Below are 24,901 nucleotides of genomic sequence, written 5' to 3'. Positions count from 1 at the left end.
CTTGTGAAATCCTTACCTTCCATTGTAGAAAGTCAATAGTTAATAATCTAAAAATTAAATCAGTAAAAAATATTAGTATAAGCATATTACTTTGAAATATGAATGTAGATACCAAAAGAAACTGCTGAAAGATTTGAAAGTGATTCCATCTGAAAAGCAGAAATGAGGATAAATGGAAAGAGGGATGGTGTTTTTTTTTAGGACTTAAGAGCTCTTTGACTTTTAAAAATATATACACATAACTTTATTATTATTTTTTTTTAGAACCCTCTATACACGGACAACGGGGAGGGATGAGCAGTCTGCAGTACATGGTGCCGCTTCCTGTCAATGGCACTGCCCTTCCTCTGAGCATAAGAGCCCCAGAGCAAGAAGACAAGGCCATTCGAATTTTGATTTAGCCAGGACACAACTGCATCAGTAAACTGCTCCCAACCTCTCTCCTTATGAGAATTGGCTTGATGAGCCCGAACTGTGAGCACAGCATTGAGTAGGAGAACACCTTGTTTGGCCCACCCAGATAAATCTCCATGGCCAGGATGAACAAAACCATCGATGTCAGTAGACAGCTCTTTATAAATGTTTTCCAAACTGGGCGGAGGTGGAACAGGTCTTTGAACACTAAAGCAGAGCCCGTGAGCTTGATTGGGTCCATGATATGGATCCTGTCCCAGGATGACAACCTTCCGGGGGCCCCGGCTTACCGAGTCAGCGGCGAGCCCCAGCAGCCCCTCGGTCAGGTGGGGGCCGCCGCCTTCCTCCCCCTCCCTGGTCCCCCCACCCCGGCCCCCGAAGCAGTCCCCTTTGCGCTTTACCGCTGCATCCCCGCTCTCCTCAGCTACGGCCGCCACGCCGGTCCCCGGGTCGGCCGGCTCGGCCGGCTCGGGGCTGCGGGCACGTCGCCTGCTGGCGGGACTCGGGGAGAAAAAGGAGTAGAGCGTCTTCTGGCCGATCATCCCGAAGCCGGGCAGGGGCGAACGCGCGCCACCCGGGAACCAGCGAGGCTGACGCTGGCTGTGGCGGTCCGAAATTCTACACATAACTTTAATAAAATTAAAATATAATTCTGCCATGAAAGTGTGTTTTAAACACAAACAGTAGTACATTCTTTCATACCTTAGTGTGCTCCTGTAAAAATATCTTACATATCATGTTATATCAGCACCATAAGCGAACTTCCTACGTTTTCATGGTCACATACTATTTCATTGAATATATATATACAGTTGTCCCCCAGTATCATGGAGGATTGGTTTCAGGGCCCCCCATGGATACCAAAATCCACGGATGCTCAAGTCCCTTACATAAAATTGTGTAGTATTTACATATATCTTATGCAATTCTCCCATATACTTTAAATCACCTCTAGATTACTTATAATACTTAATATGACATAAATGCTATGTAAATATTTTTTACTCTTTACCTAATACAATGTAAATGCTATGTAAACAGTTGCTATAATTTTTAAAATTTGAATTATTATTTTTTTGTTGTACTGTTATTTTTTATCGTTTTTTTTTTTCTGAATATTTTTGATCTGTGGTTGGTGGAATCTGTGGGTGCAGAACCTGCAGACATGGAGGGACAACTGTAATTGTTGACATGCAAATTTATGAATATGTGTATTGGGATATTATAATCCCAGAAGCAAAATTCTACGTCAAAATTTTGAGATATTTCTATATTGCCCTCCAAAGATGTTGCACCCAAACTTACAGCCTCACCAGCCATGTTTCAGGCTACTAAACTGCCCCCCACACTCATATCCAGTACTACACAAGTATTCTCTTCTCAATCTGGAATGTGAAAGGACACATTGTCATTTTGATTTAACTTGAATTTTTTTTTTTTTTTTTAAAGATGACCGGTAAGGGGATCTTAACCCTTGACTTGGTGTTGTCAGCACCACGCTCAGCCAGTGAGTGAACCGGCCATCCCTATACAGGATCTGAACCTTGGTGTTATCAGCACCGCACTCTTCTGAGTGAGCCACAGGCCGGCCCTTAACTTGAATTTTTTAAAATTTATTTTTCCAAAGACTGTCTACTCAGTCCCAATTCTAGAAATCTATTCTCATTCCGATCCCTTCTCCATTCTCTTATTTTTACTGTTCTATTTCTCATTAGCACTTGTCCTTTGCTTCCTTCACAATGGACAAAATTTATCTTTCCCAGAAAACTTTTATAATAATTTTTCTACTTTTTCTGAGCATTGTATTGTCTATTTATATGCATACAGTCACAACTATAGGTAATTCCTCAGTTTTTAAGATGTGTGCCAAAATATCGATTGTGATATAAAGAGAATTATAAATACAATATTTCACAGAATCTAAGATGCAATATTCCAAGACATATCGTTATTTCATGAGCAACTAAGAAAGTAAAAATGCTGCCAATTAAAAGAACAAACCACAATGGCTTTCTTATGGCTTAGAATTTTTATTATGCTTACTGAATATTATATGAGGGTACTTTAGAAAGTTCATGGAAAGAGAATTAAAAGATAATACTAGTTTGTCCATGAACTTTTTGAAGACCCCTCATGTAATACATATTTTTAAATCCTTTGGAAGTAAAAGTACTATGCTTTTAAAAACTGGTATGGCTATAAGAAGTTGTATAATAAGTAACGCATTTTGAAAACTGGTAAATTTGTAGGCATTATCTACAAAATACCTATATTAGTAAAACAAGGGCTGCTGTATTTTTGTCGTAATTATCTTAAGCCATTTAACCAATCAGTTCTGCGAAGCAAAATTGATACTCCATTAAGTCACATGTAAACTTTCTGAAAAGCTTTCTAGTACCAATGATCATAGATCTTTAATGTAGGAACTCCTATGATATAATTTTAGAGGCTTCATGGCTCTGTGATTTACTTAACTGCAAGGGCGTGGATGAGATCAATGTCTTTGGCATGCATTGCCACACAAGAGGGTATAAGATCAATAGAGGTTTGGTAACCCACAAAGATTTCCAAAGTTTGGAGGTGACACTTTCAGAAAAACATGACCAGTCCACAGATAAACAAAAAAAGCAAAGTACAATGTTTCTTGATTCAACTGCAGGTGTATTTATTTTAAGATAATACAAGAATGTAAGACAGGTTGCTTTACAATTATAATTTATCGTAAGAACAATAAATTGGAACTTAAGTTAAATAAATTTCTTATTGTGAAATCATTCTGAGAAGTACCATAAACTGTTTATCACACAGGCTTTTTGTAAAAAGTATACTAAAATTTTACATATACCTTAATCTTTCCAAAGAATAGTTTGCAGAAGGATGTACTGAAAATAATAGCATACGTGTATTTAATACATTATTTTTTAAACATTTAAAAATTTTTCAATTGATGTAAACAACAATCCAGTGAGATAGTTTTACCTCCCATTTTATAGATGATAAAATTCAAGAGTAATAATATGAAGTGAATCACCATACTTTACCACTTTTCCATTTTAATTGATCAGAATACTTTATTTATTCCCATTCTTATATAATGCCATATAAACAGATATGCAATCACTCACTCTGATAGGAAATAAAGAAGACTGCTATGTAGTACGCCATTCTTCCTTGGGAGAAGCAGAATTATGAAAGATTTTAATAAGCTAATTAAATTTTTAATCTGTACTTACAGGATTTTACATGTATGCAAGATAAAATAACTTATCGTCAAAGATTAAAGTATACTGCATTTTTTCCAGTTATTTTAGATATCGAATAATATTGAGAACATTTAGTGTAAAGTAAAATAGACCTGGGGCATGTTAAATGAGCGGGTACGTATTTTTTTCTAGTCAATCGAGTCAACCTTCAAAGCAGGTGAAATTAGGTTATTATACTATATGGGATCTTTAAATTTATGAATTATATATTTATATATTAATGTAATAAATAATATCAGACAAAGAATGTAAAAAGTTTAACAAATACAAAATCAATGTTAATAATAACATTTTCTTGGAAATAGCATTACTTTTATAAATAAATGATGCAGATCAATTGCACATTTAATAACATAAAAACAAAGTCAGTGTTTTCTATTTTCATATGCAAAAGCGAGGTAATGGTTGAAGTGTATATAATTTACATTGAATATGTCTTAGAAAGGAAGATAAATGAACTTATCTTCCACATGCAATATATAAACATATTAATTTAAATTCATTATTCTATTTTTGTATTCTATCCTTGTATAAACTAGCTTTTAATTGAACAAATTTCTATTACGTGCTATTAAATTATTTCTCAATGTGAAAATCTAATTTTGTAGTTTTTCAATAGGAAGTTTTTATTTTCCCTTTAAGACATATTATCTTGAAATAATAAATTATATTTATCTTTATTACTGATGCTTAGCACTTTTGCATGTGGTCCTTTTGCAAGAAACAAAATATTAGCTTCTACCTAATATATACATCAGTCTTCTAAGTCATTATTATTAGTAGTATTTCATAACAATTATTTTGATGCTACGGACATTTATTAACAATATGCATTAAGTTACAGAACTGTAAGATATGATTTTTACTACTGTTATTAACATATACCACCTGCAATCTGGAGCAGCATCGTGTGTAAGACGATAATGACAATGACAATGACTATTGTTACAACTACCACTGTTTCTACCATCAATATACAACTTTTTTTTGAAGAAAAAGAATCCACACATTAAATTTCTTTACTGTATATAAAAAAGAATACCAGACATTCTGTTGACTTTGGTAAATAAATTAAAATTTAAAAACTTCATATAAGTCAAACAATATGTTAATTAAGTACTTTTAAAAGTTAAAAGTACAATGTAAACCATCATATTATATAATATGTTAACTTCTATTTTTCAAAATTATTTCAGTATAATTAAAAACATGGTAAATAATAGGGATTTACGAACAATACTAAAGGTCCTAAGATAATATAAATCTCAAGCAATATTCATTTTCTGAAAAGAAGTTCACAGTCCAAAACCAAAAAATAAAAATGTCTTGTTCATTTTTAGGTGATCCACATTCCAGGAGTCATTAATTATTTTAAAATGAGGCTAATTTCTAATAAATAAATACGAATATTTAAAATACATTCTTATATAGTCACTGGAAGTATCTATATACTTCTGAAGGGAATGAAAAAGTGCAGACAGTTCAGTAGATGAAGGCAAAAACTCATCTTGATTATATATAATGTTTTCAGTAAAAAGATGCATTTATCTGTTTTAAGAATTCAGTTCAAGAAAAAAATACAAATTTCACAGCACTTCACCTTTTTCTTCATTTTCTATATATTCTCATCACAGATATGCTTCCATTCTCTGAAATGTTTGTTTCTTGCATTTGTCACATAGATTGTAATTCTTTAAACTTTGCTTTAGGAGTATCTAATTTAAAAAACATACAATGATAACACAAAAGCAATATTTATTTAGGATATAAATCAGATGTGATGGCATTAACCAAATATTCTTATGACAATATAAAACTGTAAGGAAACCAATAAAACAACCCCACATAAAATGTAAGAAACAAAAACTTAAATTAGTCACAAAATATTTCCTTTAAAAGTTCAGTGATTTGTTTAGTAATTTGTCTAATTCTCAGTCTTAGAAAGAAAGTAGAAAAAAAGTAGTCATTTCTATCTATGGTTCTATACGGTATTACACAGAATCAATAATGTCAGTGTGACACTATTACAAGTTGGTCAGGAATGCTACCTATATGTACAAATAAATGGAATGGTCCTACTTTTTTTTTTAATGTTTAAATTCTCATAGGGCAGTGTAAATTTCCTTAAAATAGACATTAGGAAGACTTGACTTCTTTTGTTAACTTAATCACAACAGTTGCCACCTTAGATAAATAAATAAGCCGACTTGCCTCTAAACATTTTAAACCAGTATTTCCCAAAGTGGATTCCACAAAATACTATATCTCAAAGCTACTTTGCAAAATGCTGAATACTGCTGTTTCCTTTTAGAAAGACAAAATGAATAGTAGCATTTTCAGGTCTGATAGATTATATCAGATTTTTATTAGGATATTTCTCAAACATGCCTAAGCAACTTTTTAAAAGAAAAATATGCATCACTATCCTGAGGACACTTTGGGAAACACTACTATAGACATGTATAAATGTTCCAAGGTTGAGAAAAATAGCAAGAAATATATACATAAATATACTTGCATGTGTTTATAAATAAACAACAAAACTCCAATAGTAGAAATCTAACTAATCAGAACCCACAATCATTATAGCTACAGTTGACTTTTAAAAGAACAAAGGGGAAAAAAAAATCCCTCATTTTGGAGATTAGCAACAAGTTTGAAATATCTCTTTGGGGCAATACAAAGGGCATGGATCTCCTGTACCTTCCTCAAATACTGCATTCTGTGGTGACAGTGCAGTACTAATAAATAAGATGGTTTTGCCATCAGACAGAACAAAGCTCAAATCCTGGTTTGCCACTTACTAGCAACTTATCTTGGGCAAGTTACTTGCTAAATCTTGATTTTCTCTGCTTTAAATGGGATATCTATCTGTGAGAATTAAATGAGAAACTACATGTGGAAGAACATTTAGGATAGTGTCAGGCACCTAAAAAAACTCTAAAAATATTAGATACTACTTTTGTAGCAGATGTTCAGAATCGTAATCCTAAAAATCCGTAGCAAATACTCTTTAGGTGCTAATGATCTTCGATCACAAAAGTCCAATTTGGATGCACTACATTATACCTGCACAGGTACAAAACTGGAGGTTTAACATAAAATTTTTCAGTCAAGACACTCTAATGGCCTAAAAATTAAAAATAAGTTAGAAATTATAATTCTATTTCTTTCATCTTTTTTCTAAGTGTTATAACAGAAAAATAAGTTATAACCCTTCCTTTACTGGTATTGAACAAATTTAGACAAACAGAAAGTAACATACTTATCTGCTGTGAAGTTCTTTCTTCAGGCATGATTTGAAAGTGGGATACTTCTGGACTGTTTTATAACCCTGTGGAACAGAGGATCAAAAGTGTGCAAATGTATGGAAAGACAAACATAACATGATTTCATTTATATGTGGAATCCAAAAAAGTCAGACTTACAGAAGTACAGAGTAGCCTGGTGGTTACCACAGAAGAGAAAGGTGGGTGGTGGGAAGGTGGGAAAATGGGAAAAAGTTGACCAAAGGGTACAAAATTCCAGTTATACATGAAGAATAAGTTTTCAAGATCTATCACACATCAAGGTGACCACAGTAAATAGTCATGTATTGCATATTTCAAAATTGCTAAAAAAAAAAAAAAAAGATTTAAAATGTCCTCACTACAAAAAAATAAGTATGTGAGGTGATGGCTATATTAATTAGCTTGATATAATCATTTCACAATGTTTACACACATCGAAAAATCGCATTGTACCCCATAAATATACACAATTATTATCTGTCAATTAAAAATAAAGTTTTGAAGAAGTGTGCAAATGTAAATAAAATGGTATGGGGCCATAGGTATGCAATACATGAATAAATAAATAAAAACACACATCACCTGAGAGCAATACAGTGTCAGAGGTTTATGGCATAGTTTAATTTGATCATGCTACTGTAAGATTTTTGAGGAAGAATAAATGCTTTTTTCAATGTATATCCTTTGAGGTATTTGTGGCATCATCTAAAATGGTAACTCACCACTAGGTGGCAGTTAAGTACATAGCATCTATACCAAGACAGTTTGGATAGTCTTCAAAATTTTTGAAAAATATGGTCTAAGATGAACCTTAATTTTGTGTATATATAACATTTTCTCTTTTTAAATGTTTAATACTTAAGAATATTTTTGCCAAAGAGGGAAGTCTGAATATTCTAGCTGTTAATTTTAATAAAAACATTTTTTTCCATTTGTGGCACATCCACAAATATATTAGATGTGTAAACATTTACTGACTCATGCTATATTTCAATCTTTATGACATATTTCTTAGAAAAAAAATCATTGAATTTCCAGTAATTCCTTTTTTGTATAAGATGTCAACAGGAAAAAATTTGACAAAAAACCCCCAAACCATTCTTAAGTTATTTTCCATGAAAAAATTACTGAATATGCAGTGACTTAAGAGCTGTAAGTTACCTAGAGGAAATCTGTCTCACATAAAATGAGAAACAGCGATATCTGTATACCGACAAGTCTGAAAAACCAATGTGCAGACTGAGTTTTTCAAAAATATTTGGCAACATTTTTTTGCCACCAACTGGGATAGAGACATTAAACTAATAAGAATATAAAAATAAGTTATTAAAAGTCAACCGATAATATATATTTTTACAAAGCATTATCTTTTGTCATCTCAAATTGCTTCTCAAAGTAGGGCCTATGTTCTTTCTTTTAAAATAACGCATTTCATGTTTACACCCTGAGAAATTTATATAAATTGTTTCTCAAATTAGATTTTTTTTCCCTCATATTTTAAAAAGTGTTTCATTAGGCTTGAAATTTGTAGGTTTACCCGGAATCCTCTATGGAGTCTGTCTTTCATAATTCCAATAAATTCTTTATAACTTAATTGATCGTCTTTGTCAACATCAAATATCTTGAAGACAGTGTTCACCAAATGTGGTGAAAGTTTGAGTCCAGTAGCTACATAGACTGCACGTTTAAATTCATCTAGAAAATGTCACAGAAAAAGAAAAAGAGTAGACCATTAACATTATAATATGTGTTAATTGCTAGAAAGGTTATAAAAGAAGTTTTTTTTTTCTAAACATTGGTCATGATCTTATGTAACACATGACTTTTCATTAATCATGCTGTCTTTTAGAGAATAAATTTTTTTTATGGTTTTAATGAACAGAAGCAAGCAGCAGCTATATCTTAGGTTAATAATGCATTCATAATCAATGATGTTTAATGAACACCTACTATCAGTGACAGATAATTTAGAGGTTATTAAGATGAGTAAATTCTCAAGAAACATATAGTTCAGATGCGAGAGGAGACACCTACCCAAATAACCATTACACAGGGCCACACAAAATGTATCAACAAAGTGCTATGAGAATTTGGAGATGAGTGTACTTCTGTCTGCAGGATGGAGTACGGAGAGGAGAGAGGGCAGCGATTAGGAAAGGCTGTGATTCTGTATTTGAGCTGAGCCTTGAAGGATGGATGATTTTAGCTCGTAGAGATGAGAGAAATGGCAGACGAGATAACGTGAATGAATCAAGGCACGGGGAGACGCAGGAGAGTATAAAGCCCGTTCAGAAACAATGAACGGTCTGCTTTGGGTAGTGTACAGGGGACATGTACAATCTAGAGAGGCTCTGCACAGGGACTTTGAGGGGAGGAACCTGTACATTCTTCAATAGGTAATTGGGAAACTTAGGAGTTTTCCCCTGCAAGTGTGTCATAGAAAGGTTAATTTGTGTTTTAGAAAGATTATTCTGTGAGTTGCCTAGGAAACATTGGAGAGGAAGTACCTAGTGGTAGAAATGCCACTTAGGTGGCTACTGCAATAGTCCTTTTAAGAGGTAATAATCTGAATTAAGAATGCTAGTAGTGGCAAAAGAAGAGAGATGAATACATTCCTGGCATCTGCAAGGGTGACATATGTATTTTTCTTAATTTCCCAGTTCCTCAAAGTTAAAGAGCAACTTTCCATACTGAACCAAGCAAGTAGATATCAGTTTTTTTTTTTAAAGGTTGATCAGGTTTATCACGGTAGTAAATGTTGGTCAGTGAAGTCAGAGCTCTCAAAGGTTTTGTTTTTAAAACAATCAAATGGGTTAAGAAGAAGCCATATTTAAACATTTAGACTAGAGAAAGGGTGAAATATGAATTCTTTCAGGTTTGCCTTACTCAACAAATAAATCAATGAGGCCATATAAGAGATTTAATATCTATGTTTTCGGGAGAGAGAGAATTGTCATTAGCACTTATAGGGCTGCAGTTTGGCTTCTCTCTAGAACTTGGAAAAAAAAAAAAGACAGTCCTCTGAGATTTAAGTGTGGGATTATGGCAGAGACAGGTAAAATCACCTTAAACATATAAATGAACAGTCTCCATATTGCAAGAGTTTTTTAAAAAGATATGACTATAAGAAGAGGGAAGGTGATCAGAGCCACAGAATACTAGAAAATGGACCTGGCTTGTTAGCCCACATACTGGGAAAGAATGAACTGGTCCTGAGGACAACAGCATTCCAAATTCTGTGACAGTTGTATTTCTTTGTAAATTAAGCAAAATTGATATTCAATTTTACACATTATTCTTAAAAGTTGGTTAATATAAGTCCATGGCTAAGTGGTGGCTCTGCTGACAAAATTCTGGTTTCTGAACCAGCAGGGATTAAATCAGTAAAATAAATACCATCTTGTGAGAATGTTTGGGGGATGGCCAGCTGGCTCTTGCATAGGTAGACACATGTCCCTCAATGTTACCAACCAGACGTGAGGTTTCTTCTTCAAACTTTTAAAACATCATTAAATTTCCCTCAATAAGAAATTAAGGGAAAAAAAAAAAAAAGAAATTCAATGCAAAAATGCAGCACATTTCCCTAAACTTTGTTTAGTTTTAAGTGTTAGAACCGATTTCCCACTGAAAGTATACACCAGAGTTTCAGGCAAGTTGATGAATGATATCACATATCTAATTAAGTTGTCACTGAAGTCTCTAGAAACAATGTAGGATTATATTTTGCTTTTAATTTTTGAAAAATGATTACTTACCTTGCCCTATAGAACGACTTGCAAAGTTATACATATTCAGGGCTATTGCAAAGTCTTCTAGGTTGTTCAGAAACTGGAAAAATGACCTGAATTCATCAAATGTGATACCCTATATTTGGAAAATAAATGTAAACATATTTAGTAAAATAAGTATCTACATTTAATAGAAGTAAACAGATTAAGCATCTGCAATATATCTTATAAGTAAATATTTCCAGGGCACATTTTGAAAACTTCATTCTCCAAATGGAATGTAAAATTCACTCAGGTTTTCTGGGTAGTGTTGCTACCATTACAATAATACGTGAAAATATTTTTTAAACATTGTCATATCAGTACAAAGTTCCAAAAAATGCTACAATAAAAATGAATTTAAAAATTTCAACATTGAAAATTCTCTGTTTTAGGTCTGAATTTTTTTAACCCTGAAAGTAAATATGATGATTAAGAAAACAAAAACATTAAGAAGTTTCCCCTGCACATATACTCCTTAAAAATGATTCAGCATTAGATCATTAATGCTTTTAAAATGACAATGCAAAATCAAAACGTTGACTAAGCATCAACAGTAGTGTATTTGTACTTATTCCTGTCATGATAACACTGCCAGGACAGCAGAAGGAAATACAATGACCGTACAGATACAGCTGCGGGAGGCCCCAGACAGGGCGTGGTGAGGGATCATGTACAGGACTGGTGGTCAGAGAGGCCTCTTCTGGAATGCCATGTGCAAAAACTGCAATTATTACCACTGCTATTACTTCAATTAAATAGGAAACTTATTTGAAATAAGCACAATATACTTCAGAGAATACAAATTTGGACACAAGGAGCTGCATTTAGTTAATGTGTTCTCGTCAACAAAATTAACAGAATTGAGATAGTACAAAGAGAAAAGAGCAGAGGGCCAAGATCTTACTTAGGCTTAACAAATTCTGACTTTAACGTGGGGGTAAAAGAGGAAGGGATACTAACTAGGCGGTGTTGGAAAGGTAGGGAATGAACCAGAGGAGTCTATTTTCATATAAGATGACTACTTGATTATTTTATTCTAGTTTATTATAATTAATTAAAATAAAATTATAATTTTAGTTTAGTTTATTACTCAAGTACACGATTTTTGGCATATATATTATTTCCACTTCAATTACAACCCATCTTTTACTTGTAACATAAGAATCCTCACTGTCTTTTTTCTTTACATTTTCCTCTTGTCTTTCCCTCACATTCATTTATGGCCACTCCAATACAGGTTCCTATTTTGTGACTCAATCCTACCTGCCATGTTTTCTAGAGAGGGCTTTTTGAATCAGTTAGGATTCAAGTCTGCACCAGGTCTGTCTTAATATGGAGAGCTTGTTGCCAGGGCAACTGGTCACTGCTCTGGTTCTATATCTGTTTATGCTGTGACCAGCTGCCATAGCAACAGTCTCTGTCTCAGGGTGACAGGTTACTGCTGGTAAAAGTAAAAAACAGGAGGATGGAATATTTTTAAGCAAAGGGCAAACAAAAATATCAATACCTTTGGGGAGCATAAAATTAAGAAACAAATCAAAATATACAAGAATACAACTTTCAACATCTGAACCTTCATTTAGATTTTTCAAAATACGGTCCTTAAGCTTGAAAATGTAGGTCAAATTCAAAACCACACAACCATTCTTTTGTACATATTAAACACTTTGTGTTTGAAAATATGAAATTGTAAAATAAAAAATGGGATGTCTATTTTGATGGAGATAATTGAAAGCAATCATTCTTAGCAGTGACAGACTGTCAGTCTGGGGGAGGGCACGAAGAAGGGGGGTGGCCATTTCTTCTCCCTCTCATTCTCACCCCCAGACTTGCTACTGTAATGAACCACTGGGACTTGAATGGAATGTGTCCTGTTAGAAGTAAGGTAAAAAAGAAATAGCTTATTAAAAATAAATGATAATAAGTAAAAAATTTAAATCATCAAAAATTCGTGCACTGAGAGTACAGAAATAAACCCAAATATGGTCAATTAATCTTCAATAAGGGCATCAATACCATTTATTGGGGAAAGAACTGTCTCTTCAACAAATGGTACTGGGACAACTAGATATCCACATGCAAAAGAAAAAAGTTGTGCCCTTACTTCACATCATTTATATATATTCACTCAAAATGGACCAAAGACCTAAATTTGATAGCCAAAACTAAAAAAACTCTTAAAAAACAAACAAACAGAGACAGAACTTCATGACACTGGAATTGGCAATGACTTCTTAAGTATGACACCAAAACACAAGAAACAACAATGAAAAATAGATGAATTTGACTTCATCAAAATTAAAACCTTGTGTGCACAGAAGGAAACTTAGAAAGTGAAAAGATAACTCACAGAATGGGAGAAAATATTTGCAATCATATATCTGATAAAGGTCTAGTATCCACAATATGTAAAGAACTCTTACAAATCAATAACAAAAAGACAATCAAAAAATGGCCAAAGGACTTGAATAGACATTTCTCCAAAGAAGATATATAATGAACAACAAGCACATGAAATGATGCTGAACATAATTACTCTTTGGGGAAATGCAGAAACCACAATGAGATACCACTTTACACCACTAGGATGACTAAATCAAAAAGACAGACAATAATGAGTGTTAATGAGGATATAGAGAAACACAGAAAATAACATATCACCTAGCAATTCCACTTCAAGGTATATACTCAAAAGAAGTGAAAAGTGGTACTCAAATACATGTATACACATATATTCACAGCATCACTATTCATGATAATCCAGATGTCTATGGATAGATGAATGGCTAAACAAATTGTGGTATATAAATACAATGGATTATTATTTAGCCATTGCAAGGAGTAAAGTACTAATACATGTGACAATATGGAGTAAGCAGAAGATATAAACTCTGAAATTTTACTGGCTGCAGGACCTAAAGTAAGTCACTTCAATCTTTCTGAACACTGGTTTTCTCAAAGTTTAATAATGATAATTATACTACCTTCTTATTAGTATTTACATTATGTGGTTATTATGAGAAGCCATCTTCCCTTCCCTTCTGGTCTCTATCTACTTTCTCTCCCTAGATAAGTTCACTTAGTCCCATGGCATTTTAAAACACTTAAAATTATTTATTTTACATGGCAATGTATTCAATGTTCAATGTATTCAAAAGGTACAAAAGACTGTACAACAACACAAAGTCTCCTTCCTTCCCTGTTGCTTAGCCATGTAGTTCCTTTCCTTAGAGGAACCAATGTTTCTAATTCTGTGGGTCCTTCCAGAGTTAGCACAGGCTGTCTTTTCATACAAATGGTGGTACACTATACACACCGTTCCAAACCAGGCTCTTTTCTTTTTTTTTTTCCTTTTTGTCTTTTTTTTTCGTGACCGGTAACGGGATCGCAACCCTCAGTGTCGCGTCCGTACCGCGACCGGCAACGGGATCGCAACCCTCGGTGTCACGCCCGCACCGCGCTCAACCAGTGAGCGGACCGGTCTCTACATGGGATCCGAACCCTCGGCGGGAGCGCCGCCACCGCGCTCCCAAGCGCCGCACTCTACTGAGTGCGCCACCGGGCCGGCCCAGGCTCTTTTCAATTACTATATCTTGGAGGTCATTCTATATTAGTATATAAAGAATTTTCTTGGTCTTTTTTTCACCTGCACCTTATTCCATTCTATAGATGTATCATAGTATATTTAACCAGTGACTTATTAAAAGACATTTAGGTGGTTTCTAATCTTTTTCTATTACAAACAACACTATAATGAACAAGCTCGTACATCTGCCATTTCATCACAAGTGAATATATCTGTAGGTAAAATTCATAAAAATATAGTTCTACATTTTTAAATACCATGTATCCACCATTCAACAGGAGTTTTAAGTGCTGTGTATATATGAGTCACTAAAAAAAGACAAAAATACCAGCCCTCCTGCAGCTTACATTTTAGTTGAGGGAAACAGACAAATAATAAAAATAAGTAAATTCTATTGCTTTTCTAGTTAAACAATGAAAATTTTATAGTATGTATATAAATAAGCAAATTATACAGCATGTGAGGAAATGATAATGCTATGGAAATAAAAAAAGATTAAGGTAAGAAGGAACAGGGTATTCCAGGGGGGTATAATTTATATAATAGGTGATATATTATTAATATAATAGGTTGTTATTTATATATTAGATTGAAAAGGGTAGGCATCATTGAGAAATAACATAGTGATCCATGTGGATATTAGGGGAAGAGCATTCTGTTAAGGGAAGAGAACATTACAAAAGCTCCCAGACAGAAGACTGCCTGGTATTTGAGAAACTAAGGAGTTTCTGTGGCTGGAGCAAAGTGCGCAAGGAGGTTCAGAATGGTAGGAAGTGAGGTGAGAGGTAATGAAGGAGCAGCTCACGTAGGATCCACTCTAAGGATTTTGGCTTTTACTTTGAGAAGAATGGAGATCTTACTTTGGTAAGATGCTTTCCATGTTGTGGTAAGATGCTTTACATCATGGTGTAGCGCATTTTCTTAAATGCTAAATGCAGAACAGATTGCAGGGAGGCAAAGTCGGAAGCAGAGAGATGATTTAGGAGACAACTGTGGAAATCCAGGCAAGAGAGAATTGTTACTTGGGTGGTAGCGGTGGAGGCTTGGCAAGAAGTGGTCAAACTCTGATAGAAACAGTATCAATAAGGATTTGTTGATGGATAGTATGTAGAAGGTAAGAAGGAGTCCAAAATTTTGGCCATAGCAATTAGGAAGAATGGAGTTTCCAAGAACTGAAATAGGAAAGACGGTATGTGGAACAAGTTTTATGGGAATGTTCAGTTCAGTTTTGCAAGTGGAAATGCTGAGTAGGGAGTAAGATTTTTGTAAAAGTCTGAAAGTCAGGGGAGGTGTTTAAACTAGAGACACAATCTGGAAGTCTGTATACTAATCAGTAGTCTTGACTGCACGCTTGAATGCTAGACTCACATATCCAACCGCCTGCTTAATATCTTCACTTAGGTATCTAGTAGGATTCTCAAACTTAATTTGTTCCTAATAAAACTCGATTCCCTCTTTAATCACAAATTCATAATCTTGCCTAGCTCAGTAAATGGCACCATTGTTTCACCTTGTGGTTCAGGCCAAAACCCTAGGAGTTATTCTTAATTCCTCTTTTTCCTTTATGTTGAAATATAATCTATGAACAATTTCTATCAGCTCTACTTTTTACATGGTCCAATATCTGACCCCTCTTCCCTACTTTTATCCTGGTCCAAGCAATGCTTCTCTCTTACCTGGACTCCTATAACAGCATCTGAACTTGTCTCTTTCATATCTGGGCCAACTAAAGTATATTCTGTTATGCAGTAGCCAAGGTGACCTTCTGAAACACGAATCATATCATATCTGGCACATGAATCAGACAACATCTGAGTGTTGTAGCAGACGGCCCGTACTTATTGAGTAAATACTTACTGAATGAATGAACATCATGCCTATGCTCTAAAGTAAGGTTGACAAAGTTTTTCTGTAAAGGGCCAGAGAGTAAATATTTTCATTTTTGCTGGCTACATGGTCTGCTGCAACTATTCAACTTTACCATTATGGTGCAAAAGCAGCCACAGACAATACATTAAATGAATGAGCCTGGCTGTTCCAATAAAATTTATTTTCAAAAATAGAAAGTGGGGTAGTTTGCTGACTCCTGCTATAAAGTTTAAACACTATAGTGGCCTCCCATCTTATGGCCACTATTACAATAAAACTAAACTCCTTACCCTGGCCTACAGGGTCCTAAAAGACCTGACCCTCTCTCCCTCCTCATCTCCTACTACATTCCCGTTCACTTACTTTGCTTTTTGGCTTTTTCTCAAATAAACTAAGCTTTTTCTGTCCCCAGGTCCTTGGTATTTGCTGTCACCTCTGCCTGGAATGCTCTTTATCCAGATCTTTTGTATAACTGATTCTTCACAGTCTCTCTTCAAAAGCTACCTCTTCAGAAAAGCTCACCCCCGCAGTCCACCTTCTTTTCCAGTCCCATGACTCTTGTCCCCTTCATAACATTTGTCATTATCTGAAAGTATATCTTTTTTGTTGATGCTTACTTGTTTATTTTGTTTGTCCACTAAGATATATTTCCATGAGAGAATTTTGCTTATCTCGTCACTTTATCCCCAGTGGCTAGAATAAGGCCTACTAAATAGTAAATGCTTATACATATCTGCTAGATAAACGAATTAAAATTAAAGTATTTTAGCAATGTAAAGTGCTACTCAAATAACAGGAATTGATGGCTGGCTGGTTAGTTCAGTTAGTTAGAGCGAGGTGCTGATAACACCAAGGTCCAGGTTTCGATCCCTGTATTGGCCAGCTGCCAAAAAAAAAAAAAAAAAAAAAAAAAAAAAAAAAAAAAAAAAGGAAAGAAAAAGGAAAAAACAAACTGTAGTAGTTGTTATTCTTTTGGAGGAAAGGCAATGAGAAGTGGCAGGAAGAGAAAGACATAAGTAGGGTGCGGTAGAACTATGATTGGAAAACCCTGGGTTTGAATCCTCGGACAAGTATCTAAGTACCTGAAAGCCTAGCTTTCCTTTTTCCAAAGAAAGATGTCCATATTGGAAGGTTGTTCTGAGGACTAATGAGGTAATACAGAAAAACAATGAATGAGAATCAATCAATGTTGGTTCACTTGTAAAATTTTCCTTTTCTACTGTAATGATTGGTAGTGCTTAAGATGCTTACTTCAATTAGAACTCTTCAGAAGCTAAACTCAGTTTTTAAAAATCTTCTTATTTTGAAATGATTTTAAGTATAAAAAATAGTTGCAAAAACAGCGTGAAGATTTCCTATAAACTCTTCACCCTGGAATTTAACTTTTTGAGTTACAGAGTTTAACATTTCCATTTAATAATAATAAAAAAATCAAAACAAAAACACCACAGATTCAAGGCCCTAAATAATATGCTAGTATCTTAATAAAGTAGTACAATCTCCAAGATTTACTTTTAGGGAAGTACCTATTAGAAAAACTCAGTTTAACATTAAAACACATAAAAGGCCTCTGATTAAGAGACAATGTTAACTAATGGCCAAATGTAGCAAGTCCTTTTTTCTCATTCCTTAGAGAAACTAGAGAATTGTTACATTGTCACCGTGTATCCATTTTAAACAAAGTCAAACAATTTGCAAGTTTTTCTTGGTCAGATTAACTTGATCCTTCTATAAACACAAATAGAAGGCAATATATCCAAAACATCCCATGCTTGAAGGGGTACTTGTAATGCCAGTTCTATTTGGTTGCAATGATGCATTCAAATACCACTAGATAATGCAACTGCTCAGAAGTGCTGACAACACATTTGTTACTAAATAAATAGACAATCCGTTGTCCCAGGTTCTTAACCATTCATGCCATCCAAACTCTGAAAAACCTCACTTCAACTGCTGATAAGATCATTCACTCATCAATGGCAGTCTTCAAATGACCCTTTATTAAGGGTGTTATAGAAAAGAATAGAGTGTGACAGAAATGATGTCAATATAAACTGTTTTAGATGAGGTGATGTTTATGTAGTAGTCAAAGCATAAAGTTCAGCAGGATTCTCTTGAAAGATGATATTCTTAATTTGAATAAGACAACTGCTAATAGCCTTAAGGGTTTCCAGCATACCTAAGAAAGATATCTACCCAGAATTTAAAATAAATTAATTTTTAAATATTCAGCCAGAGCACTTAGGATACAGAAAAAAAAAAAAAAAAAAAAAAAAAAAAGAAAAAGAAAAAGAAAAAAAAAAGTATCCAAAATATCTTTTAGTCCATAGAGCAAAAGAACTAACAAAAGGGCAATATATTTTACAGACCTATATAATTACAAGGTAATAACATATATATAACAAAATAAATATGGGAGATTAGATACCTTTTCTTCAGGTATACTGTAACGTACATTTTCCAAAAACACTGATGTATTTTCCACATTTGTATATCGTAAAAGAATATGAGCAAAGTCTTCTTCACTGATAGTATTCATTCCATTAGAGTAGGAAAGGAATTCTATTTCTAAAACTTCTGTTTGGAGGTTATCCATGAACCTATGGCAAGAAGGTAATAAAGAATGAACAAGATAAATAAGGAGTAATGCTAACAGAAATGATCAAATATTCACTGTCGTAGAAAAAGTTATATGGAAATAATTTAATTACGTGATTACCCAAAGCTTCATAAAATTCTACTCTATAAATGGAAAGAAAAGAGCGCAGGTTATGAGAGGCTTTACCACTTACTGACTGTAGCACCCAGGGCAAAGAACAGCTTCACAGGGGCTAAGTTTCCTCATCTATAAAATGGGGATAACAAAAGTACTTTGCAGAGTAGCAATGATACTTAAATTGCTTGTTATTATTATCATAGCTTATTGAGACTAAGAAATTGGCAACAGATTTTCTTCTGAATATACAGGAGATAACAATCCAGATATTCAGGCATTTTTTATCATTCACTAAATTCCTGTCATAATTATTGATGAAACCACTGGTATGTAGGTACTGATGGAAGTAAGATATTTATTATATAGAGTATCTTCAGTTAAGATGAAAGTAGCAAAGAGGTTTAGCACACTAACAATTTCAATAAAGATATATAATTAGGCTCACCTATAAAAATCTTCAAAGTTGAGTTCAGCTTTTCCTTTCTTTCCAAAAAAGTGTACAAGAAGTGTAGTATCTGCTACTAAACTTGTGATGTCATCAGCACGCTTAAAAAAATCATAATTTAAAAGTTAGCTGCAGTAAAAGAAACAGAATAGGGATACCTAATATCCCTCAAAAAATTTTATCAACTTTTAAGTATCAAGAATGTAAATATATTAACATTAGAATGAAAAACACAGGCTATATTAAATAAATGAAATTGCAGTTGAAACGAAGCTCAAATTTTGAATATATAAATTTAAAAGAAACTGATCTTTACCAAAAAATTTTAAAGACATGAGAATTTTTTAAAAGTTTTCAACCCTGATTTATGCACATGGGGTATCTATAACTTAAATTATGAAAAATAGTTGAAATCCTTTAGTAATAATCTAAATATTCTATTTTTATTTAAGTAATCCAGTTTAGATTTTCCTAATTAACCCGAAAAACTCATTTATTTAGGATGTTCAAAGAGGTAAATTCTCCAGATGTAATGAACAGATGGAGCTGACACAGAATGGCCTCAAGCTTCCTTCAGCCATGATACTTTTCTATTATATTCCATAGCTACAGCACTTTAAATAGACGATACTATATTTTGAAAGAGAAACTATAGTAATAACATTACCTTGGAATTTACATTATATATGATTTTTTCAAAGAAAAGTCTTACATAATTTTTTGAATGGATAAGAAATTAATTCCAAGGGATTTTCCCTCTCCCACTCAACTTGATAAACTAAGTTCCAACAACCATATTCTTAAAACTGCTTGATTATAGTCCTCATAAAGTGTGATGTCCTATGAGAATCTTCCCTTTTTCCTTTAATGTAGCTTTACAGGTCCTCCTTTTTCTTCCCTTCCTTCCTTCTTCACATGGCCATTAACTCAGACCTAATTTATAAACTCGGGTACAAAAATAACTCTCCTATACACATCATCCTAGGAAATGTAAAAAAAAAATAAGAGGTTAAACAATACCATCTATTAAGAAAGAAAGCTGTAGAGGTCCACTAAAGGTACAGAGTTGAAATGTATTACTTCTTGGCCACAATCTTGATAATACTTCAAAGGAAATATAAGACACAGAAAACAAATGCTTCTCTACAAATGATCAGTTTTCTTCTACAGTCACAAAAAGTCTAATTTCACCCACTTTCCACACACTAAATTTTTATTGCTTTATCCCTCTTCCCAATATTTCATGAGATAGCTATTTTATCCTTCATAACATTTGCTGGACCTTTATTTCCTTTCTCCCTGGACCGAATATTCTTTTCTAATGAGAAAACAGAGACTACGTCTTCTGATTTCCTCTCCAACATGCCATCTTTTAATCCATTAAACTATTTGTCTACAATGATCTCTTTGTTACTTTGATTACTCACGTCTCTCTTAAAAATTCCAGCATGTAACATATCTATATTTTACACTATCTAAAATCACTGAATTTTTTTAATAACCATCTAAATATCCTATTTATATTTAAATAATTGTTTGGATTTTCCTAATCAATCTTCAGCATTTAACCTCCTTATAATTAGTTTGGAAGAGCTCTACTACTACCACTCAGTTTAGTTTGCTAAGGCCCAAGTATTCTCAGTAGCTGGAATACCTGAGATGTTCCCTATAATACAACCAACTTGATGATCTGACAGTGGTTTGATCTGACTGCAAGGGGAAAAATAATGCAGTCAGGTAGCTAAGTGCCACATACTATCTTCTAAATATATGTTCTTGAACAAACTTATTATGAATGTTGAGAAATATTAATTTTGCCAGACTTTCAGGTCACCACATGTGAGAAGAGACTTGTGTAATTTGAGTAGCTCTTGAAAGGCACTACTTTCACCAGTAGCTTTAAGTTGTGGAGGCAGACTACTCTAATGGAAAGAAGACAGGATTTAAAATCAGAAGACCTGAATTCACTGACTTTTTGATCTTCAGCTTCCTTCTCTATAAAATGGGAATAATCCTATCTATAATTACAGTTTTGAGGAAAAAGTTAAAATATGAGTGTAAATTAAGCATAAAGGTCTTCTTACTGGTAATTATAAGAAGCAAATACCTTTACGTGAAAAACGACATCTGATGTCAATTATAGATAGTCTTTTGTGATTTAGTATAGTCTAGTTTAGTCAGATTATTATTCATGGAACAGCTTAAATTAGTAGGGAGAGGAGATATTTCAGAAGGCATGCCTAAGTGAGCATAACAGTGGAAACTCTAGCCTGTCAGCATCAAAAACCAAGTATCCACCTGGAAGCTAGAGGAACGCAGTGGAAGGAAAGGGGGACAAAGTAGATAAGGAGGGGGGTGGTGTTTTCAAAAAAGTTGCTCACTTCACAAATAAGCAGTAGTGTGGTGAGCAAATAAAACGAGTTTGAGAGTCAGAATGCTGGCTTTGAATCCTGACATATTTAAATGACCTTGGGGAAGTAAATATTTGTGAGGATATTATTTACTTCAGGAATAATTATAGTACCTAACCTAAAGGGTTGTTGTAAGGGCTAGACAACAGATGTAAATCATTTAGCACTGTGAGTAGCATACTGTAAATGCCCAATAAATGTTAACTTTTATTATTTATTTTTGCCAAATTAATATATTTCAGGAACATGATAAAAGACTGGACAAGACAGAAAAGACAATAATGTCAATGAAGCTTAATGGGAAAAAATATTTTTACATGGTATACTGTTACTTATTTTTTGTTATTGAAATTAAACACGCTATATAGATCTGAACAAAGAGCCCCAAATGAGAAGTTATAAGAACACCAAAAGTTAGTGAACTCAGATAATATAATTAAGGAATGTTTCTTCCAGTGTTCTTATGTTCTTTACCTCAAGACATAGTACAATAAAACGAGATGGCTTTGTTTCACACAGGTTTTAAATAATGACCTCATTCAGCCAGTTTTTCTCATGTCAACTGAGTGGAGCAGATCTTTACTTAACAGTCTTTCAGCATCAAAATCTTACTTAGGTTGCACTTATCCATATAATCCAGACCCACAGAAGCAGAAGTAACAGTTTGACATTAGAGAAAAAACCAGAAATTGGAAATGGAGAAAATGTGTTGCCCCATTCAGTGAAATCAGTACTGTTCAAGTCACTGGAGACTACACCAGTGACCAAGGTATGCTAACAGTGATATATAACATAAATCACAAGAGTTGAGACAAAAATAGAGACTTTATCCCTTTGATTCTGCTCTTTGTTAAAATAAAATGAATTCAGGTGTTTTCATAACAAAGCCAGAAAAAGCAACAAAAGAACTCCATGGGCCATTTACATGAAAAGCCATTATTTAACTTCATTTTGATTAAAAATTATTCTGAATAATCTCATCAAAAATGAAATAAATTAATAAATTCACATGAAATACAAATTCATCAAACTATTAAAATAGTTTAAAGGTAATCTTCCAAAATATTTTTATTGATTACAGTGTGATAATAATCTTAAGCTCTATCCAAGGGCTGGAGGAAGTCTTCAAACTCTTGATTTATTACTAAACTTTTTGAATAATCTACTGTAATTTATTAAGGATAAGTAGTGTTTAAAGCAAATAACAAAAATTTTAAATTTCTTCTGTAGAACTCAAAATAGTGTTTATAATTCTGGCACTGACAGACTGTATTCAATGGTTACATGCTATACTTATCAAATTGTACTAAAAACTTGTTATATATGATTTTGATTAGAAAATGATGTCAGCTGTGGCACATTCAAATTTTCATTATGTGGTTTTATAATAACTAAAAAAACATGGCTTAACTACAATTGAAAAATCTATAGTTAGAAACAGCTCTGGATTAAGAATATGAAAAGCTAATATCTAATTTACATACAGTATTTAAAGAGAACTACTTTGTCTCCATAATTACATCTTAAATATGTAATAAATACAAATAGATTTACAAGTCTTCTTTCTGACCTACTTTGAATCCTGAATACTAATACTATAAACAATTCAATGTTACACTGGTATCTGTGGTAACCCATAAGGAATTAAAATTAGTTGTAACAACTATAGTTAATTCTCAATTATTATTCTCTATTGTGGGAGGGTAGTAACAAAGATAATCCCCGAATAATTATTTTACTTTGGAACACAATATAAGTTTCTTTTTTCCCCCTCCTTTTCTTCTCTTTGGAATTTCTTCTCTCCATCAGATTTACTTTTATGATGTTTGAGTCAATTTATTAATTAATTTAGCACTTTATGGTCACAATGTTGATTGATTACAGCCAATGGTGTGCTAGTAAATGGTTTCATCAGGGGGGCAAAAAAACTGATTTGTAATGGTTGCCAATTTCTGTGGCACTAATACTCCTATCACAGCCACCTTCAATATCACAGAATGTTGGGTTGGGAAGAGATGTGCAAAATTAGATCTGTGATGCTGTAAAAGCAAGCTCCAGTATACCTCTGATGCAGCCATAAAGATTTTCCTAAGATCTGAACGCAAATCATAGAATCTGAGTATGCAAGATCTGACTGGTCTTCTGTTATTAAATCTCTCAAGATTTAAATTAAATTCAACATCTAATCAGCAGATTTTGTCTAACTGAGAATTTCTAGCAGAGTTAGATGGGATTAAAGATAGGTTGGAGGTTGGGAGGTAGACACTCTACTATGGGGAGAGACAATAGTGGCATTACTGTTAATTTGAAGCCTGAAAGCTAGATAGTTGGCTTGTAGGAGCTCGAAGGGATAGTGTTCCCAGTTCTTATTTTTAAGCACCGACTACTTAATGATTACAAAATAAAGCACTTATAAAATATCTGGAAATGGAACATCTGCCACTTCGTGCCTCAACATGGCTCAAACTTAAAAGGTAATTTTAAAAGGTAATTGTTGGTCACAAATTTCATGAGATTTACATATTGCAGATTAAATATAGGGCACAATTCTTTATTTATTTGCTTTGGGACTTAAAAGTTGAGCATGACTGACAAAATTAACATTTCCAAGTGTTCACCCTTTCCTAGGGATGCCCATTGAGTAATGCTGTATACATGGACAACAGAAGTCACAACTGATTCCAGTTTACTTCTCTAGATATTTTTAGATGTAATTTTTAAAAGCCAAACTTAAAGTTTAGTAAAAGAAACAAGAAACCAACTTGAAAGAGAAAAAGATAATAAAAAATAAATCTCTTAGTATTACTGAAAAATCTTTTCTAGTAAGATTTATTTTTTATTAAAAAATTCTTAATAGGAAACATAAATCAGTATTTAATCTACAAGATGTAGCCCATTTTTAAAAATCACAAATCTCTATTGACAGTGGCATAACAAGAATGGGATGGTGGAAGCTGTCCACCCCGAGTGCAGCAATAAGGTGCATGTCTGTATCAAATTCAAAACAATAATAAAACTGAAATAAGGTCAGTCTGCTTTTTATTTTTACCATTTACTGGCAATCTTAAACAATGACAAGGTAAAGTATTCCTCCCTTCCTTGACTGACTGTTTCTGCCATACACCCCCCTTTACCTC

The 24,901-nt window shown here is 33.5% G+C and overlaps 1 protein-coding gene and 1 pseudogene across 1 annotated transcript in view; both read right to left on the bottom strand.

Annotated features, from left to right (window-relative positions):
* Positions 1–260: 260 nt before the first annotated feature.
* LOC103588747 lies at positions 261–956 on the bottom strand (annotated as a pseudogene).
* Positions 957–3,054: 2,098 nt separating this feature from the next.
* MICU3 (mitochondrial calcium uptake family, member 3) overlaps positions 3,055–24,901 on the bottom strand; it is a 104,124-nt gene continuing 82,277 nt past the window's right edge. The window contains exons 10-15 of the mRNA XM_008570540.1: positions 19,354–19,454; positions 18,621–18,792; positions 10,723–10,831; positions 8,505–8,662; positions 6,943–7,011; positions 3,055–5,392 (exon numbers count right to left, since the gene is read on the bottom strand). Coding sequence (XP_008568762.1) covers positions 6,943–7,011; positions 8,505–8,662; positions 10,723–10,831; positions 18,621–18,792; positions 19,354–19,454 — 609 coding nt within the window. The 3' untranslated portion in view covers positions 3,055–5,392. The remainder of the gene's footprint in view (positions 5,393–6,942; positions 7,012–8,504; positions 8,663–10,722; positions 10,832–18,620; positions 18,793–19,353; positions 19,455–24,901) is intronic.

The sequence above is a fragment of the Galeopterus variegatus genome, unplaced genomic scaffold (assembly GCF_000696425.1).
Source record: "Galeopterus variegatus unplaced genomic scaffold, G_variegatus-3.0.2 Scaffold612, whole genome shotgun sequence".
Lineage (NCBI taxonomy): Eukaryota > Metazoa > Chordata > Mammalia > Dermoptera > Cynocephalidae > Galeopterus > Galeopterus variegatus.
Note: the sequence above shows the minus strand (reverse complement) of the source record. Positions and strands in the feature narration are given on the sequence as shown.